Here is a 19,697-nt window from a genome sequence, read left to right as displayed (position 1 = left end):
TGGCGCCCCACAGTCTTTTAAAATCACTTGGAAACGGACATTTTTTGGTGAATAGATGACATGATTTAACCCTTCATTTGGCAGTGATGCTTTTAAGCAACAGCCACTTTGAATATTTCTGCAGCACCAAATAATAAGTTTTGTGCAAATCATTCGATTTTGTTACAAAGCTTAGTTCAGAAAAACACTAGTAAATCGGTCGTCGACTGAGTTTTGAGTGATTTCATATCCATATTTCTGTCAGACGCCAAGATGACGCGCAATGAGAATAACAAAGACGGAAGTTTTATGATTTTGTACTATTTTATCATCTCTAATTGTTTTTGTTTTGTCTAAATTTAATTCACAATAAATCAAACTAATCATATAAAGCAATATTTGGCGTAGAAACTGTGTTTTCTAATACAATACATGCTTCCGAACCTTGATGTTGCCTAGAAGCAACAGTGCCAAACATCTAACAAAATAGGTTTAGCTTTTTGTTAATACAAAAGAGTGTCAATACACAATAAATCAATCATGTATTACATTAATAATGTTATAGAGATGGTATAGTAATTACTTTTGATGCAATTATGGACCCTGTCGGGCACAGCATTTTAGGAGAGAGGAAGAATTTGCTGTCTGTCTCTTTGTTGTCTGTCTTCACACTTATACCGCTGAACTGATTTAAATGATAAACACATTTTTCTTGCGTTGAAGTCAACAACTATAGCAGATAACGGTAACATACCAGTTTCAGAAGCTAAAGAGAAAATAAAAAGCCAACTTTGGCTCGGCATATTGATCGTGAAGTATGATGACATACGTCATCTATCAAATGTTGGAGAAAAAGGTCATTGTCGACTTTGCGAAAATGGCCAAAAAAAAGTTTAATGCATAAAATGTGAAATACGATTGATTTTTTAAAGATTTTCATATAAAAAACTTAATTCTATAATATATCTCAATGTTTTATTTAAGTACCCCTATTTGGCAATGTGGTAAATAAGCAACAATCGTTTTTCGCGAAAATACCGACCAAATATTTTTTTTACTATTTTTCTTAACTTTATTTGATAGTAACAATTAGGTCTAAATAGATTTTATTGAAAAAATCAAACAATTTGTGTCTTGCCAAATGAAGGGTTAACAAGTAAATCTAAGTGACAAAAGTTTGTTTTTGCCAAGAGTTTTTCGGAAGGCGTTGCTAAACACGAAATTTCAAATGCAAATTTCTCAAAAGTATGTTCTCAAAATTCGGTGATTTTTTTTTCGTGAGTAAAATAAAAGGGCTTTTTTAACATGCAATAATTCGTTATTGCTCAAAACGTACAACTTAAATTTAAAAAATTAAAAACCAAAAATCAGTTTTTTTATAATTTCTCCGGATCTACAAAGCTTTAGAATATGATGTATAGCTCAAAAAAAGGGAAATTGTGTGCTTTATTACTCATTTAAGTCAATTGTGTTACAACTTCAAATAAAGAACAGATAAACAAAAAAACGTATTTTAAAACACACAAAATAAGCCAAATTAAAATTTTTTTTTCTCGAAAGCTGTTGAAGATAGACCACGGGTTTCTTTTAGGAATTTACTTAGATTTACTTGTTAAATCATGTCATCTATTCACCAAAAAATGTCCGCTTCCAAGTGATTTTAAAACACTGTGCGCCCCGCTGTCAATGTCATCGATAGGACAGTTCAGTATTTTGGAACTATAGATGACCCACGCTGAACTGTCCCGCCAAACTCAATGACAGGGGGGCGCTACCATCGTTCAACTATATGGTTTCTTCCAACATGGCAAAAATCGGAACCAGCGATTCGGTATTGACGGTGGCGCCCCGCTGTCAATGTCATCGACAGGACAGTCCAGTATTTTGGAACTATATATCTGTGATTAGAGGAGTGCTGTGTGGCCTGTGTGTGTGTGATTGTTGTCACCAGTTGTCACTGTCAGCTGTCAGTTCTCTTCTGTCGGATCAAGGGCGCACACGGGTTATCAACGCTATTAATATTTTCGATTGTTATATTCTTGCAAGTTTTATAAATTAATTAATATTTATAAAGCAGAAAATTATTAATTATTTGTTGGGCTGATCGGTTAGTAGTGTGCAGAATAAAAAAATTGTGTTGATGGTAATAAACTGTCGTTTTCTATAGTTTTTCATTTGTTCGTATTTTTATTTATTTGTACGTTCAAGAGTAATGGATTTTCCTTCTGTTTGTTGTAGAAAATGAAGTTGCTATCCAGCATCAGGGATATACCTGAATTTAACAATGAGAATGTGCACGTAAGGAATGAACAAGAATTGTTGGAAAAACTTAACACGATTATCAAAGATGGACATGGAAATTTGCAAATAGTTACCGATTTTGATCATACATTGACAAAACATTCCTTGGAAAACGGATCGCCTGTTCTCACTAGTTTTGGTGAGTAGTATTATTTACCTACCTAAAAATTATGCATTTTTTCAGGTGATTTTATGGGGCTCTTCCCAATTTCCAATTTAATAAACCTAAGTCTCCACCACAAGTACTTTTGTTTATTGTATCTACATTTTCTTACCCGAATATCATTGCTATTTGAATGGACTTCTTTTTTTTTATCTTCAATTTTGATGGGAGATGACTTCCCAGATGTAAATTGAATAGATTAGTCTAATGTTGGGGTAAAATGTTGGGGTAAGACAAATAAAATGTTAATGTGTAAGATAAGATTGGGAAGAGTTTATTTGCTTTATTCTATGTTAACTGTACTGAATTAACTGATAAATAAGAAATTAGTCACATGGCCTAATTAAATATATCCCCCCATACAGTAGCGGCGTAAGGGGGGGGCGGTGGGGGCGGTCCGCCCCGGGTGCCAAGCATCAGGGGGTGACACAAGTCGCGCAGATTAGTACTCACTGGCGCACATCTGCATGGCAAGTCTACGGTTTATATCATAATACGGGGGGAGAGTGCGATTGTCTTTCAATCTTTGCATCGGTAGGTAACCCCCCTGGGGGTACCAGGGGGTGCCTTAGGACTTGTGACTGTGATCGCCCCGGGTGCCAACCCATGCTACGCCGCCACTGCCCCCATACTAATAACAAGTTAGAAGCATGTTGAATTTAAAATGTTTTTTTCTTAATAAATGACACTATAAACTACATAGGGCTCACTGAGCCCGGCTCAGGCACTAACTGAGTTAAGGTAGGACCCATAAACCGGCAGACAGTGGTGACTGAGTTTGTTGCGGCGCTTCTTCTCAGCACTTGCCAAATGTTTGTCTCGAAGCGCTGGTAGAGCAAAAAAAGAATGAGACATGTATAGGCTCCTTAAGAGCATTTGACGATTTGCAAGAACTAATTTAATTAGTCTAAACAAATAAAGAAAATTTTGATTTTGATTTTGATTCATACCTCCTTATTACATAAAAGTTAATCCTGGGACGAATTCCGGTTTAAAATGACATTTCCATAATAAATATCAATTTAAACCTTACTTTTTGTAATAAGGGGATTAGTGTTCAATCAGTAATATTTTAAAAAAAATATATTAAATAATACATGCTACTATGTGCTATGTGAAATGATTCCAGGAATGTTCAGGGAGTGCCCTTCAATACCTCAAGAGTACAAAGATGAGGACAACAGGCTCGCTGACATATACAAGCCCATCGAGCGAGACCCACACATGTCCCTGGAGGAAAAGACTAAACATATGGTCGATTGGTATAATGCAGCTCACGCACAACTCAAGTAAGCTCATTTTTGCCTTAAGCCTACCCTGGACAAAACATGTTGGTTTTGACATTTTCTATCGACCATTTTGTTACCATGTTTCTGAGCAAATAAATGATTTATTTATTTATTATTTAATTGAAATAATAGGGGGTGAAGTATGAAATTGCCGATTTTTTTCTCGGTATTCATTAGTATATTTAAATTCCCTATATTAATACAATAGCTACATCCATATTTTTTTAAACGTCGTAGTTGTCCAATTCCCGTAAAAAATATGAATATTTTTCAATTTTTTTTATGTATCCTATAGTTAATGTTGTCTTAATCTAGGCACAAAATTTCATAAACTAAAAATTTGTGATTCCTGAGAAAACACAAAAATGTTTGTGTGAAATACCATACTAAATGGCAATTTCATACTTTACTTCATATTAAGTAATGAAACTATTATCTTTCGTAAATATATTCATTACCATCTCATTTTTCAAGGCAAAAGTCAGCTTCTAATTACGAAATCAACTTTTGTCATTAAATAATTATCAAATCAACGTATCTTGTCTACTTTACTACTGTATTGTAGTATAAGCCTAGGCGCAGACCACCGATTTTTAGTCGGCCCATAGTTGGGCCCGATTTTAATTTGTATGAATAATCAATCCGTGTAATGTGCACACTTGACATTCTCACGGACTGCGGACCTCTGATGCGCAAGCGGAGCTTACACCTGGGCAAACACATCCTAAGCCCACAAGATGTAAAACATATCGCCCCCCAAAAGATACTGCACTTCCTAATGGATGCAGGACTCGGAGGCGAACTGTAAGGAAAACAGCGGCGATCACAATAGATCGATAACGGTCGCAGTGATACTAGGACTTTATTGAACTAGAATAGCCGCTCAACACAAATTAAAAAAAAATGTGCACACTTCCATCCATGCCCATACTGATTAACTGCCCGACTAAACTATCGGCCGACAAAAAATCGGTGGTCTGCGCCTGGGCTAATAATTACGAAACATTTTTATTGCAGACAGTTTGTTGTGCAAACAGTGCAAATGTTTATTACAATCTAATTTTAAATTGTTGCAGAGGTGTCACTTTTCCAAGGCAAGAGTTGATGGCTATTGGACACAAGATGATAGATAGTTTTAGGTAAGTAGAATAAAATGTCTTTTCTGGGGAAAAATATTCATCATCATCATAATTTCAGCCATAGGACGTCTATTGCTGAACACAGGCCTCTTTCAATGATTTCCACAATGGCCGGTTGGTGGCAGCCATCCAGCGCCTTCCCGCTACCTTTATGAGGTGGTCGGTCCACCTTATGGGTGGATGTCCTACGCTGCGCTTTCCGGTACGTGGCCTCCACTCCAGAACCTTGCTGCCCCATCAGCCGTCAGTTCTTCGTACTATATGCCCTATCCATTGCCACTTTAGCTTGCTAATCTGTTGGGCTTTATCAGCGACTTTAGTACGTTTATGGATAAATCCTCATTTCTCTTTTTTTATGCATAACAAGGCAGGTACTTGACCACAATCGCACCTGATGTTAAGTGGGATGCAGTCTAGGATGGTACATATCTGCCCTGTAAGTCCTCATTCACTCTCGCCTTGAAAAGGCCCGGATTGTAGTCTTCGGGAAAGACAGCAGCAGGCAACGAATTCCAGTCCCTAGCTGTTCGCATTATAAATGAGATTATGATTCGATCTCGTAAAGAAACACCAACCCTCCATGCAATTTTGAGCTTATAAAGACCTATATTGAGACTATTGAGAGGTCACGTTTCCGAGCCGTAATATCATCATCAGCGTACCGGAAAACGCAGCGTGGGACGTCCACCCACAAGGGGGACCGACGACCTGATAAAGGTAGCAGGAAGGCGCTGGATGCAGGCCGCTACCAACCGTGCGATGTGGAAGTCATTGGGGGAGGCCTATGTTCAGCAGTGGACGTCCTATGGCTGAAATGATGACACACTGATTGAAGACTCGTCTTTAGGCACCGAGGCCACAGTCACGTCAAAGTCAAAGTCAAAATTTCTTTATTCGTTTAGACTAATAAATAGTTCTTACAAACGTCATTTTGCTCTTAAGGAGCCTCTACATGTCTCATAATCTTTTTACCCTACCAGCGCTTCGAGACCAACATTTGGCAAGTGCTGAGAAGAAGCGCCGCAACAAACTCAGTAACCACTGTCTGCCGGTTAATCTATATAAATAGAAATAGCAGTAGTAGGTACATTCGATTCAGGAGCAGTTCACTGAATTTACCATGCATTCTTGTATAGTGTATCTTATAATGGGTATACAAAATTGCGTGGTATATTAAACAAGGTAGTGACGTGCTAATATCTAGCTAGACTTGACACGATGACAAAAAGGCGCGAAAAGTAGGTTGAGAGCCATCTGCGCTCACCTATTGTCCGGTGAAGCTGAAAAAGCCGCTCACGGCTATCAGCATAGTCCGTCCGGAAAAAAAAAAGAAAAAAAAAAGGCGCGAAAAGTGAGCTGATCGCATTGTTTGCGTTAGGGACGGCGTGCACGAGCTGGTGTCGTGGAGCCAGCGGCAGCAGGTGCCGGTGCTGGTGTTCTCGGCGGGGCTGGGCGACTCGGTGCAGGCCGCGCTCACGGCCGCCGGCTTCCTGCTCCCGCACGTCAAGGTGAGCTAGACTTTTAAGGCTTCCACAGACCAAATACTTTAAAGAGTTTCTTGTATTACAACTTGCGCGGGCCCGCATTCAAACTGCGCTGCTACTGCCCCGCGTTTGGTCTGCCCAAGGCTTAAAGGACGTAGACATACGTTAATATCAGTGGCGGCGTAGCATGGTTTGGTACCCGGGGCGGTTCCTTTCCGACTCCCCCTTTATAAGTCCATAAAAAGCACCCCAGAATGGTCTGGTACCCCCCAAGTATTTTGTTACTGATTCGAAGATGAAAGATGTTAGTACGAATGATCTATTTATGATACCAATCGCGCCACCGCCCCTCCCCCGTATCAGGACCGTCCTTATCATGCAGATGCGCCAGTGAGTACTAATCTGCGCGACTGTTGTCACCCTCTGATGCTTGGCACCCGGGGCGGACCGCCCCCACCGCCCCCCTCCTTCCCCGCTACTGGTTGATATACCTAGCCGAAGAGAGCAATAAAGAATGAGCGAGCGAGATGTCACTAGAGCAGCGCACCGCCCCTCCAGAATGGTCTGGTGTTGGGCTACCGATTTGAGGAAGATAGTTGATAGTAGTACCACAGAATAATAATAAGTACTACGTACAGAAGTTTTACTTCGCGAAGGTATTTAAAAAAATATATGCATAATGTCATTATAATATGGTGTAATTTAGCCTGTCTCAAGAGTCAAGCACCATTTTGTTGACAAACGTCAGTGATCGGCACTGCGCCGAAGCTATAGGGCTGACTTCGGTAAAATGATGTGACGTGAGGTGCCAAACTGCGGAAAATGGCGGAGGAAATACATGATTTTAGCATGAATTATCATGAATAATATTAACTACTTATTTACCTCTCAGTGTCTTGAGGCAACTTAAAAAAGTACATTCTGTGTTTTTATTTTTATTTAGGCAGTTAAATACTGCACAGTATTTAGTACACCATTTTCTTTATTTTCTTCCACCATACACAAGGATGCGTGAGTCAATGTTCGCTCGTATGTGAGGCCTTGTCGAATAGTATCCTGTAGGTGGGCCATCGTGCGTGTTTTGTTTTCGATGTAAACTCGCGGAGATGAACAGGCCTGGTAGTACTAACTCATGAGCTATGATATTAATCGCACCCCTCCCCCATGACATGGTATGTTAGGGGCCAGAGCCCTCCTGATAAATAATAAATAAATAAATCTTTATTGAATAACTTATTAAATAATTTGACAGTTTAAACTCTAGGCTAATCATTATGCTATAAAAGGTAACCACTGACCAAACCCACGCGCTAGCGAGTACTATCGGCAACAGTGTTAACTGCCCATTGCCGGTCATGTCATCTCGTTCTATCGCAAAGAATCACCATTTGATGAGAGCGAGAGCAAAAACGGAAATGGATAGTTAACACTGTGGCCGTGTGTACGTAATATGACTTGACTATATACTCGACACATATTTTTTACTTTTTCAAACTAATTAAAATTTAGAGATAAAGCGCGCCAAAGTTCAGAAGAAAGGCCCATTACGTCAAAGCGTGCGTAACTTTGTGACGTCACGCGGAACTTCAACACATCATATATTCGTAATTACTTGTTTGAGTGACAAATAAAAATATACGTGTCCAATATTTTTTGATAATGTAATTGACGGACTAAAATTTTTTTAGGAAACTAGTTTACTCATCAAATCAGACTTAGTTTCCCTGACGCATCACTCGCACACTCGCTAATCGCCCAATCGGCCCCTTGCAGGTGGTGTCCAACTTCCTTGCGATCGGCGACAACGACAAAATAGTGGGCATAAAGGGCGACGATGTGATCCACACATTGAACAAAAACGAGACGGCGATCAAGAACACGGAGTACTACGAGATGGTGAAGGAGCGCCGCAACGTGCTGCTCATGGGCGACAGCATCGGCGACGCGCGCATGGCCGAAGGCATGGAGCACTGCGCCGCCGTCGTCAAGCTCGGCTTCCTGGGCCACAACGTGCGCGACAGCTTGCCCAAGTACCAGAGCCAGTTCGACGTCGTGCTCGTCAACGAGCCCAGCGTGCGCCTGCCCAACGCCATACTCCAGCTGCTCGCCTGACGCATGCACTGCCTAGCCAATTCTTAGTTTTAGTTAGCGCAATCTCCCCTCGGACTCTCACTCCCGACGTGTTACGATTTTTTTGTCATAATACCAACGATAGTATTCTTTTGTTTGCGAAGCAAAATTACGTTTTATACATCCGTAGGACGTACTTACGGGTTGAGTGTGAGTTTAATATATCAAACGCGCTTAAAAATGTATGAAAATTTTAGTTTTTGAACGTTTCCCGCTAGGGGCGCCTCTGTCGCCTACATTTAATGTCATTTTTTTGAGCGCGTTTGATGTAAACTCACACTAGGCCATCTGATGATTTATTTTGTTATTTTTAAAATGTATACTAAAATGAGTTATTACAAAGTTTATGTGTGGTTTTATAATACGTTGATTTTCTCCACTTTTATGTTTGCCTTGTTAAGTGATATTGTCATAAGGCACAGTAAACAAAAATAAATGACCATTAGTAATTATTTTTATTTATTTAATACAAGACGATTCCAACCGCGCGATATGGAAATCATTGGGGAGGCCTATGTTCAGTGGACGTCCTGTGGCTGAGATGGTGATGAATACAAGACGATAATAAAACTTATGTTTTCTGTGTCTAGCTAGACAGGCGCCTGGGCTCATCAATACCGCATGAAAATAGTGGTATTTGTCTAACGGCAAATTTTACCTGGAAAAATATGCATTTATTTCAAACTTTGTCGTTCCTTTATCGACTTATCCATTCAAACACGCACATGCCGTGCAACCTCCGCAGCTCCGTGCAAAGAAAGCTACAGAAAAAAGAACAGCACCCCGATTACGGTAACTTTTAACGTCTACAATCCAGACGCGTTTCTGATTCTGCAATACGATTGGTCAAAACAGCTGACGTACGCTGTTGAACGACCAATCGTATCGCAGAATCGAGAAGCGTGTCTGGATTGTTGACGTTATAAGTTACCGTAATCGGGGCTCTGAACATGACCATAACACCGAGACGTTGTCGCATCACTTTTCCGCCTTATTTCCCGCCAAGAATTTAAAGTTGTCATTATTATCAAATATTTGTTTCACACTTGCACTAATCATTTTTATCTTATTGTAATTTAAGTACATAATATAATCAATAATTCATTTATGAGTCACAGCAAATTCGTCTGTCAGTGTTCTTTGTTGTTAGCTTAAGGGCGGACGCGGGTTATCAGTGCTATTTTGAAAATTTCACATAATACCTTAGGAATTTTAACTTAAACAAATACCTATAAGCAGTCAATTGTTAGGAAGTGCGAAAAACGAGAAAATTGGTAAGGAACTTTTGTTGTTTTCTTTAATAACATTATTATTTTAATAAAATTCTTTGGCTATGCCTAAGGGTTCGGCCAAACCAACACGATCACACCGCGATCAACCGACGTGCAGCGATGGCGATCAATGCATTTAGGTCTGGTCGCCATCGCTGCACGCCGGCTGATCGCGTTGGTTTGGCCGAACCTTAAGTTAGCATCTGCTCAAGGAAAGAGCCAGGAATTATTTTTTGATTTTGATTAATCTAATTACACTATTTGGTGCGAAAAAGTATTTTGCATTCTGTTTCCAACGTCTCGACACCAAAAGGCGCAAATGTGTTCCGACGATAATGGTGGTTTAGAAAATTTTCTTCCAAAGTTCATCATCATCTTTGCCATCGTTCGTTCGTTCGTTTCAGCCGAATGACGTCCACTGCTGGACAAAGGCCTGCTCCTTGCCTGCTCCAAGGTTTTTCACAATGAACGGTCCTGCATTGCCCGCATCTATCTTTGCCATCATCACGAATCAATGCACGTGTTTCTCACGTGGAAGCAACTTTGTGCTCTCCGTTGGCTTCATTGAGTGTCAAGCGAGATGTTCAGCACTTTGATGGCAGCAGAGACCGTAGTGACCGAATTTCTCCACCTCTTTGCTACATCATTGATACCTAGTGGGACTGTTTTCTTCTTTCTTTATATCGTACCAAAACTATTTGTTCGCTTATCGCTTGAGAATATTAGATAAAAATGTTATTTTTTCTGTCGTTGTAGAAAATGAAGTTGCTGTCTAGCATCAGGGATATACCTGCATTTAACAATGAAAATGTGCACATTAGGAATGAACAAGAATTGTTGGGAAAAATTAACAAGATTATTCAAGATGGACATAAAAATTTGCAAATAGTAACTGATTTTGATTAGGTACACATTGACAAAACCTTTAATGGAAAACGGATCGCCTGTTCTTACTACTTATTGTAAGTAGATGTTCATTATCTTACTTGCTGAGGAATTCTATTCTAATACATAATCACGTTAAATATTACCTACCTACTAAGTACCCGTTCGCGATAAGTTTGCCGGTCCGTGCAATGCGCGTCCCCTCCCCAAACCGCGATTAAACGCAATTAATGTCATATTTTACGCAAATACACAATTTTTATCAATAACAATAAATAAAAAATATTTTAAATATAGTTTGTTATCATTATAGACGCTTCCCTTCGAGTGACGTCATATCGCCAGCGGTAAACCTAAGCCAACAGAATAGGGTAAACTGCCAGTCATTGGACGCTTAAGAAAGTTATTGGACAGTTATTTACTGAATTAAAAATAGCATTTCTATTTCGACAACTGAGAGATTCCGACTGATGGAGATAAAAGGGCGTTTTTTTTAAGAAATATTAATTGTATTTGAAGGAATATTAATTTTAAGAAAATTCAAGAGTTATTTTGTCCAATGACTGGCAGCGTCCAATGACTGTCGGTTTACCCTAGGTACTATGCATTTATTTGAAAGTGTAGATCACACAGGTAAGTAGGTAGGTACATTACACTAGCGGTTATTTCAGCTCACTCCATTCGGAATTATTCACCAATTACTTTCCAAGATAGTTATTTCCAAGATCGCGCGATTTTGCGTGGTTTTTTTTAAATCAATATTGTGATTACAGCAATGTTCTGGGAGTGTCCTTCAATACCTCAGAAGTACAGAGATGAGGATAAAAAGCTTGCCGAATTCTACAGGCCTATTGAGCGTGACTCACTTATGAATGAGGAAGAAAAGACTAAACACATGATAGAATGGTATAAGGCAGCTAATGCACTGCTTAGGTAAAAATTTAAACATTTCCAATGGAAATGGACATTTGTGAATAAGTAGTTTATTTTCCATCTAACTTTTATAAACCAATTTTGCTCTACTTTTCTAATGTCTACTGTTCTTGCTAAATAATTTAAGCAAGTTTCAAACAGTTTGTTGAGAGGATTATTGCTACAAAATATTGTATAAATTGTTGCAGAGGTGTCACTTTTCCCAGGCAGGAACTGTTGGGCGTTGGGCAGAGGATGATAGAATGCTATAGGCAAGTAGAACCTAGACTTAAATCACACTTTAGTTTGATTGATCTAAACATACCTAAACTTTAGTAAGTACTTTGGTGAATGCTATCACAACCTCGGAACAGAAAAAGGTTTTTTTTTTCAGAGCCAAAATGCATAGGAATAGATAGGGAAAATGCTTTGGCTGTAAAGTTAGATTATTTTTTATATCTTCAAATAAGTCTTGTGGTAAGGCAGAAAAGAGCCTTTTTTTGTCGCGGAGGAAATGCTTTGCGCACCGTCACCCTCACCACTGCCGGGGGACCCGGCGCTCTGAAAAGGATGGGGTACTTTTAGTATACCCACTAAAACCTCCGCGGCGTTCCGTCATTGCCCGTGATTGCCCGAGTGGAGGTGTCGAAAGAGCCTTGCATGAACCGTTGGCGGCGTGTTCTCCCTAAAGGTAGCCTTTCGAACTAAGTAAGCGTCACAGACGCAGCGTCTTTAGCTTTGGTCTTAAAGGTAGCCTTTCGAAGCGAGTTAGTGACGCGTAGAGATGGGTAGTGGGTAAAAACCCATTTCACCCGATTGGGTTTAAACTGGGTGATTTGGGTAAAAACCCGGTTTTTACCCATTATCACCCATTCTGGTGGGTGAAAACAAAAATAGCGTTTTTTTAAAGTGAGAAGTGGTATTTGTTGCTAAGGGGGCGTTCTAGTGTTACGTAATGCAATCTGGGGGGAGAGGAGGTCTTGAAAAACGTTACAATGCGTTACAGTGGCGGAAGGGCGGTCGATTTCAAGTTTTCAAGCAGAAGTACTTTGTAGTTGGTGTTGTTATTTGTAACGTTATACCGTAATGTCATCAAAGAGAGAGTTTGGCATCTTTGGCATCCCCCCCTCCATGTCCTTGCCATGATCACAAATTATTGTGTTCCTACTTTGTTAACTGAACATCAGTTATTGCCAGCAATAACGATACCTACAAGAGAAAAAGCATGCCTCGATCATTTTTACATCAAAAATCCGACAGGTGCTCTTGGTATAGTCTGCTCGGCAGATTTAACGGATCACTGTATATGTCTCCTAGGCACGGATATAGGCAAGAGCAAGACCATACCGAAGCGACCCAATATCAAAGTAGACTTTGATGGAACTGCAAAAGAGCTATCTCTAGTAGACTGGTCCACCATTATGAACACTGACTCTGTCGACGATGCTGTCACAGAATTTAGCCAGATTATTGACATGGCAATCCAAAACAATACCAAAGAAGTAAAAACTAGCCGTTCTAGACACATCCTTAAACCTTGGATTACGCCGGGACTAATTAAATGTCAAAGACAGAGAGATCGACTTCACCTGCAAGCTCGTCTTAACCCACTAAATACAATAGCTCAAATTACATATAAAAGATACAGAAACTACCTGAACAAAATTCTATACAAACTGAAAACCAACTATGAAAGCCAAATGCTCGCGGCTAATGTGGGCAATCACAAACTACTTTGGAAGTCGATTAAAGACATATGTCATCTTAACAAATCTTACAACCATGCCAATGCCTTAACTAACAGCAAACCCAGCCCTACTGAATCTTTAAATCACGCTAATAACTATTTTGCAAACATTGGGNCTACTAAATTTCTTTTAAATCGGTTCAACGATTCTTGAAATAACACCATTTTATAAAATAATTGGTCACAACATCATAACGTGATCAATTTTACGATTTGGCCACGATATAAATGCATATTAGTGTTAAATTTGACTTATTACTTATTAATCAATAAACTTAAATGAGAAAAATTCAATAAAAATAAAGAAAAGATACCAATTGAAATAATTATAAAATTATTTGTTTTCACCCGGTGTAAACACCCACGGGTGGAATGAAACGGGTTTTTATTGGGTTTTTACCCTCATGTGGGTTTTTACCCGGGTGGAAACCCATCTCTAGTGACGCGGCGTTGGTGGCACAAGACCAAAGCTAAAGCGTCTGTGACGCTTAGTTTGAAAGGCTACCTTAATGCAGATATTAAAAACACAGGTCACTACAACTGCTACAACCACGTGTATTTTTTTTCTGTTTGTTATCAATAAATAATAATATTAATAATGTATAAAACATGAAGGTAAATAAGTAATATTAAGTATTTTGAAAGGTAAATTACCGTATGCAAATGCATATCATATTATTCAAAAGATAAGATATTTTTTCTTTAATGCCTTCATTCATCACGTCGCTACGCGCACCTCCATACATCTCCATGGACTTGGAATGAGTGATGATACAGAACAGAACGTACGTAATAGTGTGTGGATCAGCATCGATTCGGCTACGGTGGCTAAGTACGGCTAGACAACATCGCACTTACGACTCGCCGACCGCTGGTCAGTTTGAATGAACGAAGAGCCGTTAAAGCTCCCGGTTGCGGACGACGAGGTGTAAGCGAGGAGGGACGACAAAGCCGTATAGCAGCTCGTGAGCTTGACCCGAGGCGAGTCGATAACGTTACGATTCCGATTAGTGTGCGTTACAAGTAAGGAGTTTCATACAAAGAATACTTACTAAGCGGTTCGAGTTGATATGGTGAAGATTCCTTTCCACGTTGATAAGTGTGCTATTTATGGGCAGGGACGGCGTGCATGAGCTGGTGGCGTGGAGCCAGCGGCAGCAGGTGCCGGTGCTGGTGTTCTCGGCGGGGCTGGGCGACTCGGTGCAGGCCGCGCTCACGGCCGCTGGTTTCCAGCTCCCTAACGTTAAGGTAAAGTACGTAGGTCTCTACTCTACCGTCAGTGACACAAAATCTCAGCGTCATTCACGTAACTACCCTGAAAGTAGGTAACCCTTTTTTCCCCTTATTTACTACAATCGGTCTCCTTTAGACGTCGCGCTTTGTTGTGGTTTGCCATAAGTGGCCGGGCCAGAGTATTTGGGTGTCATTTGATGTGTTCTTTATAGGCTATGGTATGGCGTACAATTTCCTGTTTCACGGTGGGCAGGCGCAGATCACGGTGCAATAATTAGTTGGGTACGGACCCCAGGGGGCATGGTTATTATTGGTAGGAGTGCTTAGTTTTAAATCCTTTGTATGATTTCAATGTATAAATGGGATTATACTATAGTTGGAATTCATTAAATAATATGTAGCTACTATCGGCCACAGTGTTAATGCGGAATTTTTTGTATGGTCGAAAGACGGCGCGTTAAATAAGTTTGGGAACTAATGAGCCAGTCCTTTTTGGAGTATTTGCGAGGCTAATTTTGAATCGCTGTGTCTAGTATAGCGGTATCTTCAGCAAAGGTTCCAGTAATTAAGGATTCAGATGTCATCAGATCCGCAGTGAAAAGCAAGTAGATTATGGGACCCAGTACGGTGCCCTGCGAAAATCATGCTTTTATAGGTCAGAGATCAGACTGTATTTACTTCCCCTTGTTGTAGGTACTATGAAAAGGTGCTGCTGGAGAAATTATTTTAGTATTCCGTAAAGGTGATCTGGTAGTTAGCTCATTTTTCAATTTGAACAACAATCCTTCATGCCACACACGGTCAAACGCTTGGAATATGTCCAATGCTGGAAGTACACTATGCGTACTAACTAAGTAAGCACTAAAATTCTTTTGTATTTTTTTTCATATAAAGTCACAAAGTCTTTACCGTGTATGTGTATATGTATGTATGAAGTACGGACTACAGGGAGTAGGTAGCCGCGCTGATCAGAACCCGAATATCTAAAAGATTTTACCATCACCACTAAAGTAGCGTTAGGTAGGGAGTATATATACACCCACACTACCCACATAATAAATCCTAGCGCGGAATTATCCTAGTAGTGTAGGTACAAATCACTATTTCTATTTACCTAAAATGGTCCAATATACAGTGTTCGGCAGAAGGTTAGCCTTAGCCAAACACACACGTTATCACACAAATCGGCTTAAGTGACCTCCTTTTTTAATGAATTTTCTTGTCTTTTTTAAATATTTTCCCAAGACCTAAGAACGACTTCGTCATTTTTTTTTGCATATCTAACCCTCTTCCGAAGATTCTGTTTAAAAAATATTCACACAAACGCGCTAACGCCCAATCGACCTCGACAGGTGGTATCCAACTTCCTGGATCTCGATGACAATGACAAAATAGTGGGCATAAAGGGCGACGAGGTGATCCACACGATGAACAAGAACGAGACGACGATCAAGAACACGGAGTACTACGAGATGGTGAAGGAGCGCCGCAACGTGCTGCTCATGGGCGACAGCATCGGCGACGCGCGCATGGTCGAAGGCATGGAGCACTGCGCCGCCGTCGTCAAGCTCGGCTTCCTGGGCCACAACGTGCGCGACAGCTTGCCCAAGTACCTGAGCCAGTTCGATGTCGTGCTCGTCAACGAGCCCAGTATGCGCCTGCCCAACGCCATACTTCAGCTCATTTAGCTCATCTGCCTAGCGCACTCGTGACATCGTTCGCCGCGAGCCGAGTAGTGAGGGGCGCCGCGAGCCGAGTAGTGAGGGGCGCCGCGAGCCGAGTAGTGAGGGGCGCCGCGAGCCGAGTAGTGAGGGGCGCCGCGAGCCGAGTAGTGAGGGGCGCCGCGAGCCGAGTAGTGAGGGGCGCCGCGAGCCGAGTAGTGAGTGGCGCCGCGAGCCGAGTCGTGAGCGGCGCCGCGAGCCGAGCCAAGAGCCGAGCCCCACCCTCGTGCCTCCCTCGCCTCGTCTGCGGCGCATATATCGCCCTCGTCTTGGTCCCCGCCGTTCACCTCTTACTCAACGGAGAATGCCAAAGGGATCGGAACTGGCGTTACAAGAAATTCTCAAAAGCGACAGAGAATGGCGGACGTTACAACGGGAACTAGAGCGAGATAGAAATAGAATTAGAGAAGAAGAATTGAGAATGCAGGGGCGATGGTTGGATTTATTTGGACAATTTTTATTATTAGGAAATAGATTAAGTGACATTTTAGAAAAAAATAAATAATCATAATAACAATTAAATTTATTGAATGAATGCAAAACGCTTTTTTTATTTTTAAGCGTAAATTTTTGCTGCCACTAGTAATCGAACGCGGGTCCTCAGAGTCTGAGTCAAGTCGTCTTATCACTAGACCGGGACTATTCCCACCTCTCGTTCCCACCACTGCAACTCCTGTGTAGCCAGGATCTACAGCTTGACCGCCACAAAAACCCAACCAATGAAGGTCAAGTTTGTCCCGGGAGAAAGTTAAACTGTCATTGGACCCGCAACGAAATTAATCAAAGACCAAAGAAGCAGTTAACTTTATCGAATTTAATAATTATAGTAAGTAGTTAGTATTCTGGATTACTGCCTGGCCTCACGTCTTTCCTTTCCGTGCTATCGTCTTTTACACACATTGCCGGCTGCGCATCTGGTAACCTAGGCAAAGTATAAAAAATAATATTTCATACATTACCCGAGTTTTAGGCATTCTATGCATTGCCTAGGTATTGTATAGAATACCAGATTAAACACATACATTTTAAATTTTCTATTTGGCAGTTAGTTTGATTATATTTGCTTGTATACAAGGAATTTGTAAATAAAACAAAATTTGTAATGAAATTAAATATTTTGTTATTATTATAAAACAACACAATTATGTATAAATGTATTTTCTAGTCATTGATCTGGTTGTCAATAGTCACTACTTAGTCTGGAACAAGATTTTTGTTAATATCACAAACATAAATGCATAAAGTATGTAAATGTAAGAAGACTAAAATACAAAGACAACGATGGAAGAAGCGAGCGTGATAAGCCACAACAATATTAATAATGACTTAACTACCACACAAGGGCCCTCGGGCGCGGAAGTATAACAGAAGACTAATCGTCAACAATCAATCTAATAAGTACTGGTACTATAATACCCAATTTCGTTGATAAGACTAGTTGTTACGATCTTTCTTGGCTTTTGCCCATCAATACCATGATAATGTTTATTTCCAAAAAAATTATACAGATCAAAGTAACTACGATATAATAGAAAAGCTGACAATACATAATTATTTAGCTTAATAAAACTTGTACTAAAATTTGTTAATCACTAAGTTCCGATTTCACAATATGGCAAGAAACTCATCTATCCTGACATAAAAAATATCAGAACTACCAGCGCGGCGTACTCTACGAAATGACTGGAAAATACATGTTTTTAACACAATAACCTATTAGTTTAATTTAACTAAACAAATTAAAAGCTCTAAAATGAACAACAGTCTTAGAACATACATGTTATTTACACAAAGATTTTTTATATAAAAATATCCTACTGTACATATAACAATCTTCATTCATATAGAAATATATATTCGTCTCTATATACAAACGGCTAGAAACAATATAAAATAGTCATATCTTTTAGGAATCATCTAATCACTCGACAGGATTGTAAATCTGCAGGAAATGCACCTATCGCTGGGAACAAGGCACTTGCGTGACGTATCGGCTAACAATCGGCGATAGGCTTAATTAAATAACACCAACAATGGAATGTATAAGTCTGATAACAACATGCGGCATTGACAGCACGCGCCGCTATAGCCTCGCTCGATAACGCTAAAAGTTATGTTACGTACTGCTAGGAGGAATACCATTTTAACATTCTATGCTATACAGAGACTTTGTATAGTACCGAAAAGATTCTTTTTATTATGTATTAACATGATTAATTAACATGAAGTATGTGAAATAACGCAACGGGTGCATTTCGTGCGACCAGAGCGCTTGGGAGTCGCTCGACACAAACTACTAGAAAAATACACATTGGTTGTTATCTATCCCATTCCTTTAGAACAGCAATAATACACAAGTATATATCCAACGATCAAGAATGAACACTTTGAAAGATTGCATAAGTATCATCACTCAACACCGGCTCTATTTACTACTTTTCAAGTTGAGGCATTGATTAACTATAATTGGTCATCAAGGCAATGTTAACGAGTCTGCGTTGTTTGTATATTGTTTTATATAACTTTAATAATAGCGAATTATCAGGCGACAATCGTTTACTTTTCAAGCATCCGGAAGTCTAATCTCAATGTGAAAAACTTTTACAATAAATTTAAATCGATCAAAAACATCACTCATACTTAATTTCTACATAAATACCAAGTTCTATTCGAAGCTGATCAAAATCGTAAATACTGATTAAAAATAACTAGTAATATTAAATAAAATTGGCAGATCAAAGAACAATTCAAGTGATGGGCGCCATTTTACTTACAGTTACGATGAAGACTAGATTCTAACCAGTTAACGTTAAGATACAAAAGGTAAACGGCAATACGCGTACAAAAGTGAACGTGTGAGGAGCGGTGAATTCGTCCAATATAGTCTTTTGGGGTATAAGTACAAAGCGTTAGGATAAAATTATTATACTGTATAGTGATAGCCATCGATCCCATATAAAGAAGGATGTCTTCCTGAAACATTTGAAGAACGCTCGTTGCGAAGTCACATAACATTCGTTAAGTTATTCAATAACATTCGATCGTTTTATATGAGTTCAACGGCCCCGCAACATGGGGTGAGGCCGAGGCGAGCCCCGGCTTGGTCCCGCGTGAAGCGCAATACATCACTACTCTACGATACAAGTTGTATGACAGATCACAGCCTAGGGTATGTGGCGGCGCGCGTGGCGGAGGTCACGTGATCGCGGCCACCTCCGCCTGCGTTTTTTGGAGACCATCCTCGTCAGTCGATCTGGGGAAAAATGTTCCACGTTCGGTGACTATGATCGCGATCAAAAATGTTTTTGAGCTCAGGAACGGATATTTTTGTCCCAGTTAACTCGTCATCATCATCATCAACGTTTCAGGTGCAGGACGTCCATGCACCGCTAAACATAGGCTTTCCCTGATGCAACGAATGGTTAAATAATGTACCTTACACT

The 19,697-nt window shown here is 40.1% G+C and overlaps 3 protein-coding genes across 9 annotated transcripts in view; 2 read left to right on the top strand and 1 right to left on the bottom strand.

Annotated features, from left to right (window-relative positions):
• The first annotated feature begins 1,944 nt into the window (after positions 1 to 1,944).
• On the top strand, positions 1,945 to 8,900 carry LOC114353892 (7-methylguanosine phosphate-specific 5'-nucleotidase-like). Of its 2 annotated transcripts, none has more exons than XM_028306038.1 (6): positions 1,945 to 2,086; positions 2,218 to 2,419; positions 3,573 to 3,732; positions 4,809 to 4,871; positions 6,250 to 6,379; positions 8,129 to 8,900. In XM_028306038.1, the coding sequence occupies exons 2-6, from the start codon at positions 2,221 to 2,223 to the stop codon at positions 8,465 to 8,467; spliced, it is 891 nt and encodes a 296-aa protein (XP_028161839.1). In that variant the 5' UTR covers positions 1,945 to 2,086; positions 2,218 to 2,220; the 3' UTR covers positions 8,468 to 8,900. The 2 variants fall into 2 exon arrangements, with proteins under 2 accessions (XP_028161839.1, XP_028161838.1); XM_028306037.1 differs by having other exon boundaries at positions 1,945 to 2,122.
• A 648-nt stretch (positions 8,901 to 9,548) lies between these two features.
• LOC114353876 (cytosolic 5'-nucleotidase 3-like) lies at positions 9,549 to 16,323 on the top strand. Of its 6 annotated transcripts, none has more exons than XM_028306011.1 (6): positions 9,549 to 9,759; positions 10,513 to 10,718; positions 11,415 to 11,574; positions 11,763 to 11,825; positions 14,419 to 14,548; positions 15,886 to 16,323. In XM_028306011.1, the coding sequence occupies exons 2-6, from the start codon at positions 10,685 to 10,687 to the stop codon at positions 16,219 to 16,221; spliced, it is 723 nt and encodes a 240-aa protein (XP_028161812.1). In that variant the 5' UTR covers positions 9,549 to 9,759; positions 10,513 to 10,684; the 3' UTR covers positions 16,222 to 16,323. The 6 variants fall into 6 exon arrangements, with proteins under 6 accessions (XP_028161812.1, XP_028161814.1, XP_028161813.1 ...); XM_028306013.1 differs by lacking the exon at positions 10,513 to 10,718 and having other exon boundaries at positions 9,551 to 9,652; positions 9,693 to 9,759; XM_028306012.1 differs by lacking the exon at positions 10,513 to 10,718 and having other exon boundaries at positions 9,551 to 9,759.
• Positions 16,324 to 17,386: 1,063 nt separating this feature from the next.
• LOC114353877 (probable phospholipid-transporting ATPase VA) overlaps positions 17,387 to 19,697 on the bottom strand; it is a 93,711-nt gene continuing 91,400 nt past the window's right edge. The window contains exon 16 of the mRNA XM_028306017.1: positions 17,387 to 19,507. Within this exon, the coding sequence (XP_028161818.1) occupies positions 19,450 to 19,507 (58 nt within the window). The 3' untranslated portion in view covers positions 17,387 to 19,449. The remainder of the gene's footprint in view (positions 19,508 to 19,697) is intronic.

This window comes from Ostrinia furnacalis, unplaced genomic scaffold (assembly GCF_004193835.3).
Source record: "Ostrinia furnacalis isolate ACB-3 unplaced genomic scaffold, ASM419383v2 OfSCF1850, whole genome shotgun sequence".
NCBI classification, from domain to species: Eukaryota; Metazoa; Arthropoda; class Insecta; order Lepidoptera; family Crambidae; genus Ostrinia; species Ostrinia furnacalis.
Note: the sequence above shows the minus strand (reverse complement) of the source record. Positions and strands in the feature narration are given on the sequence as shown.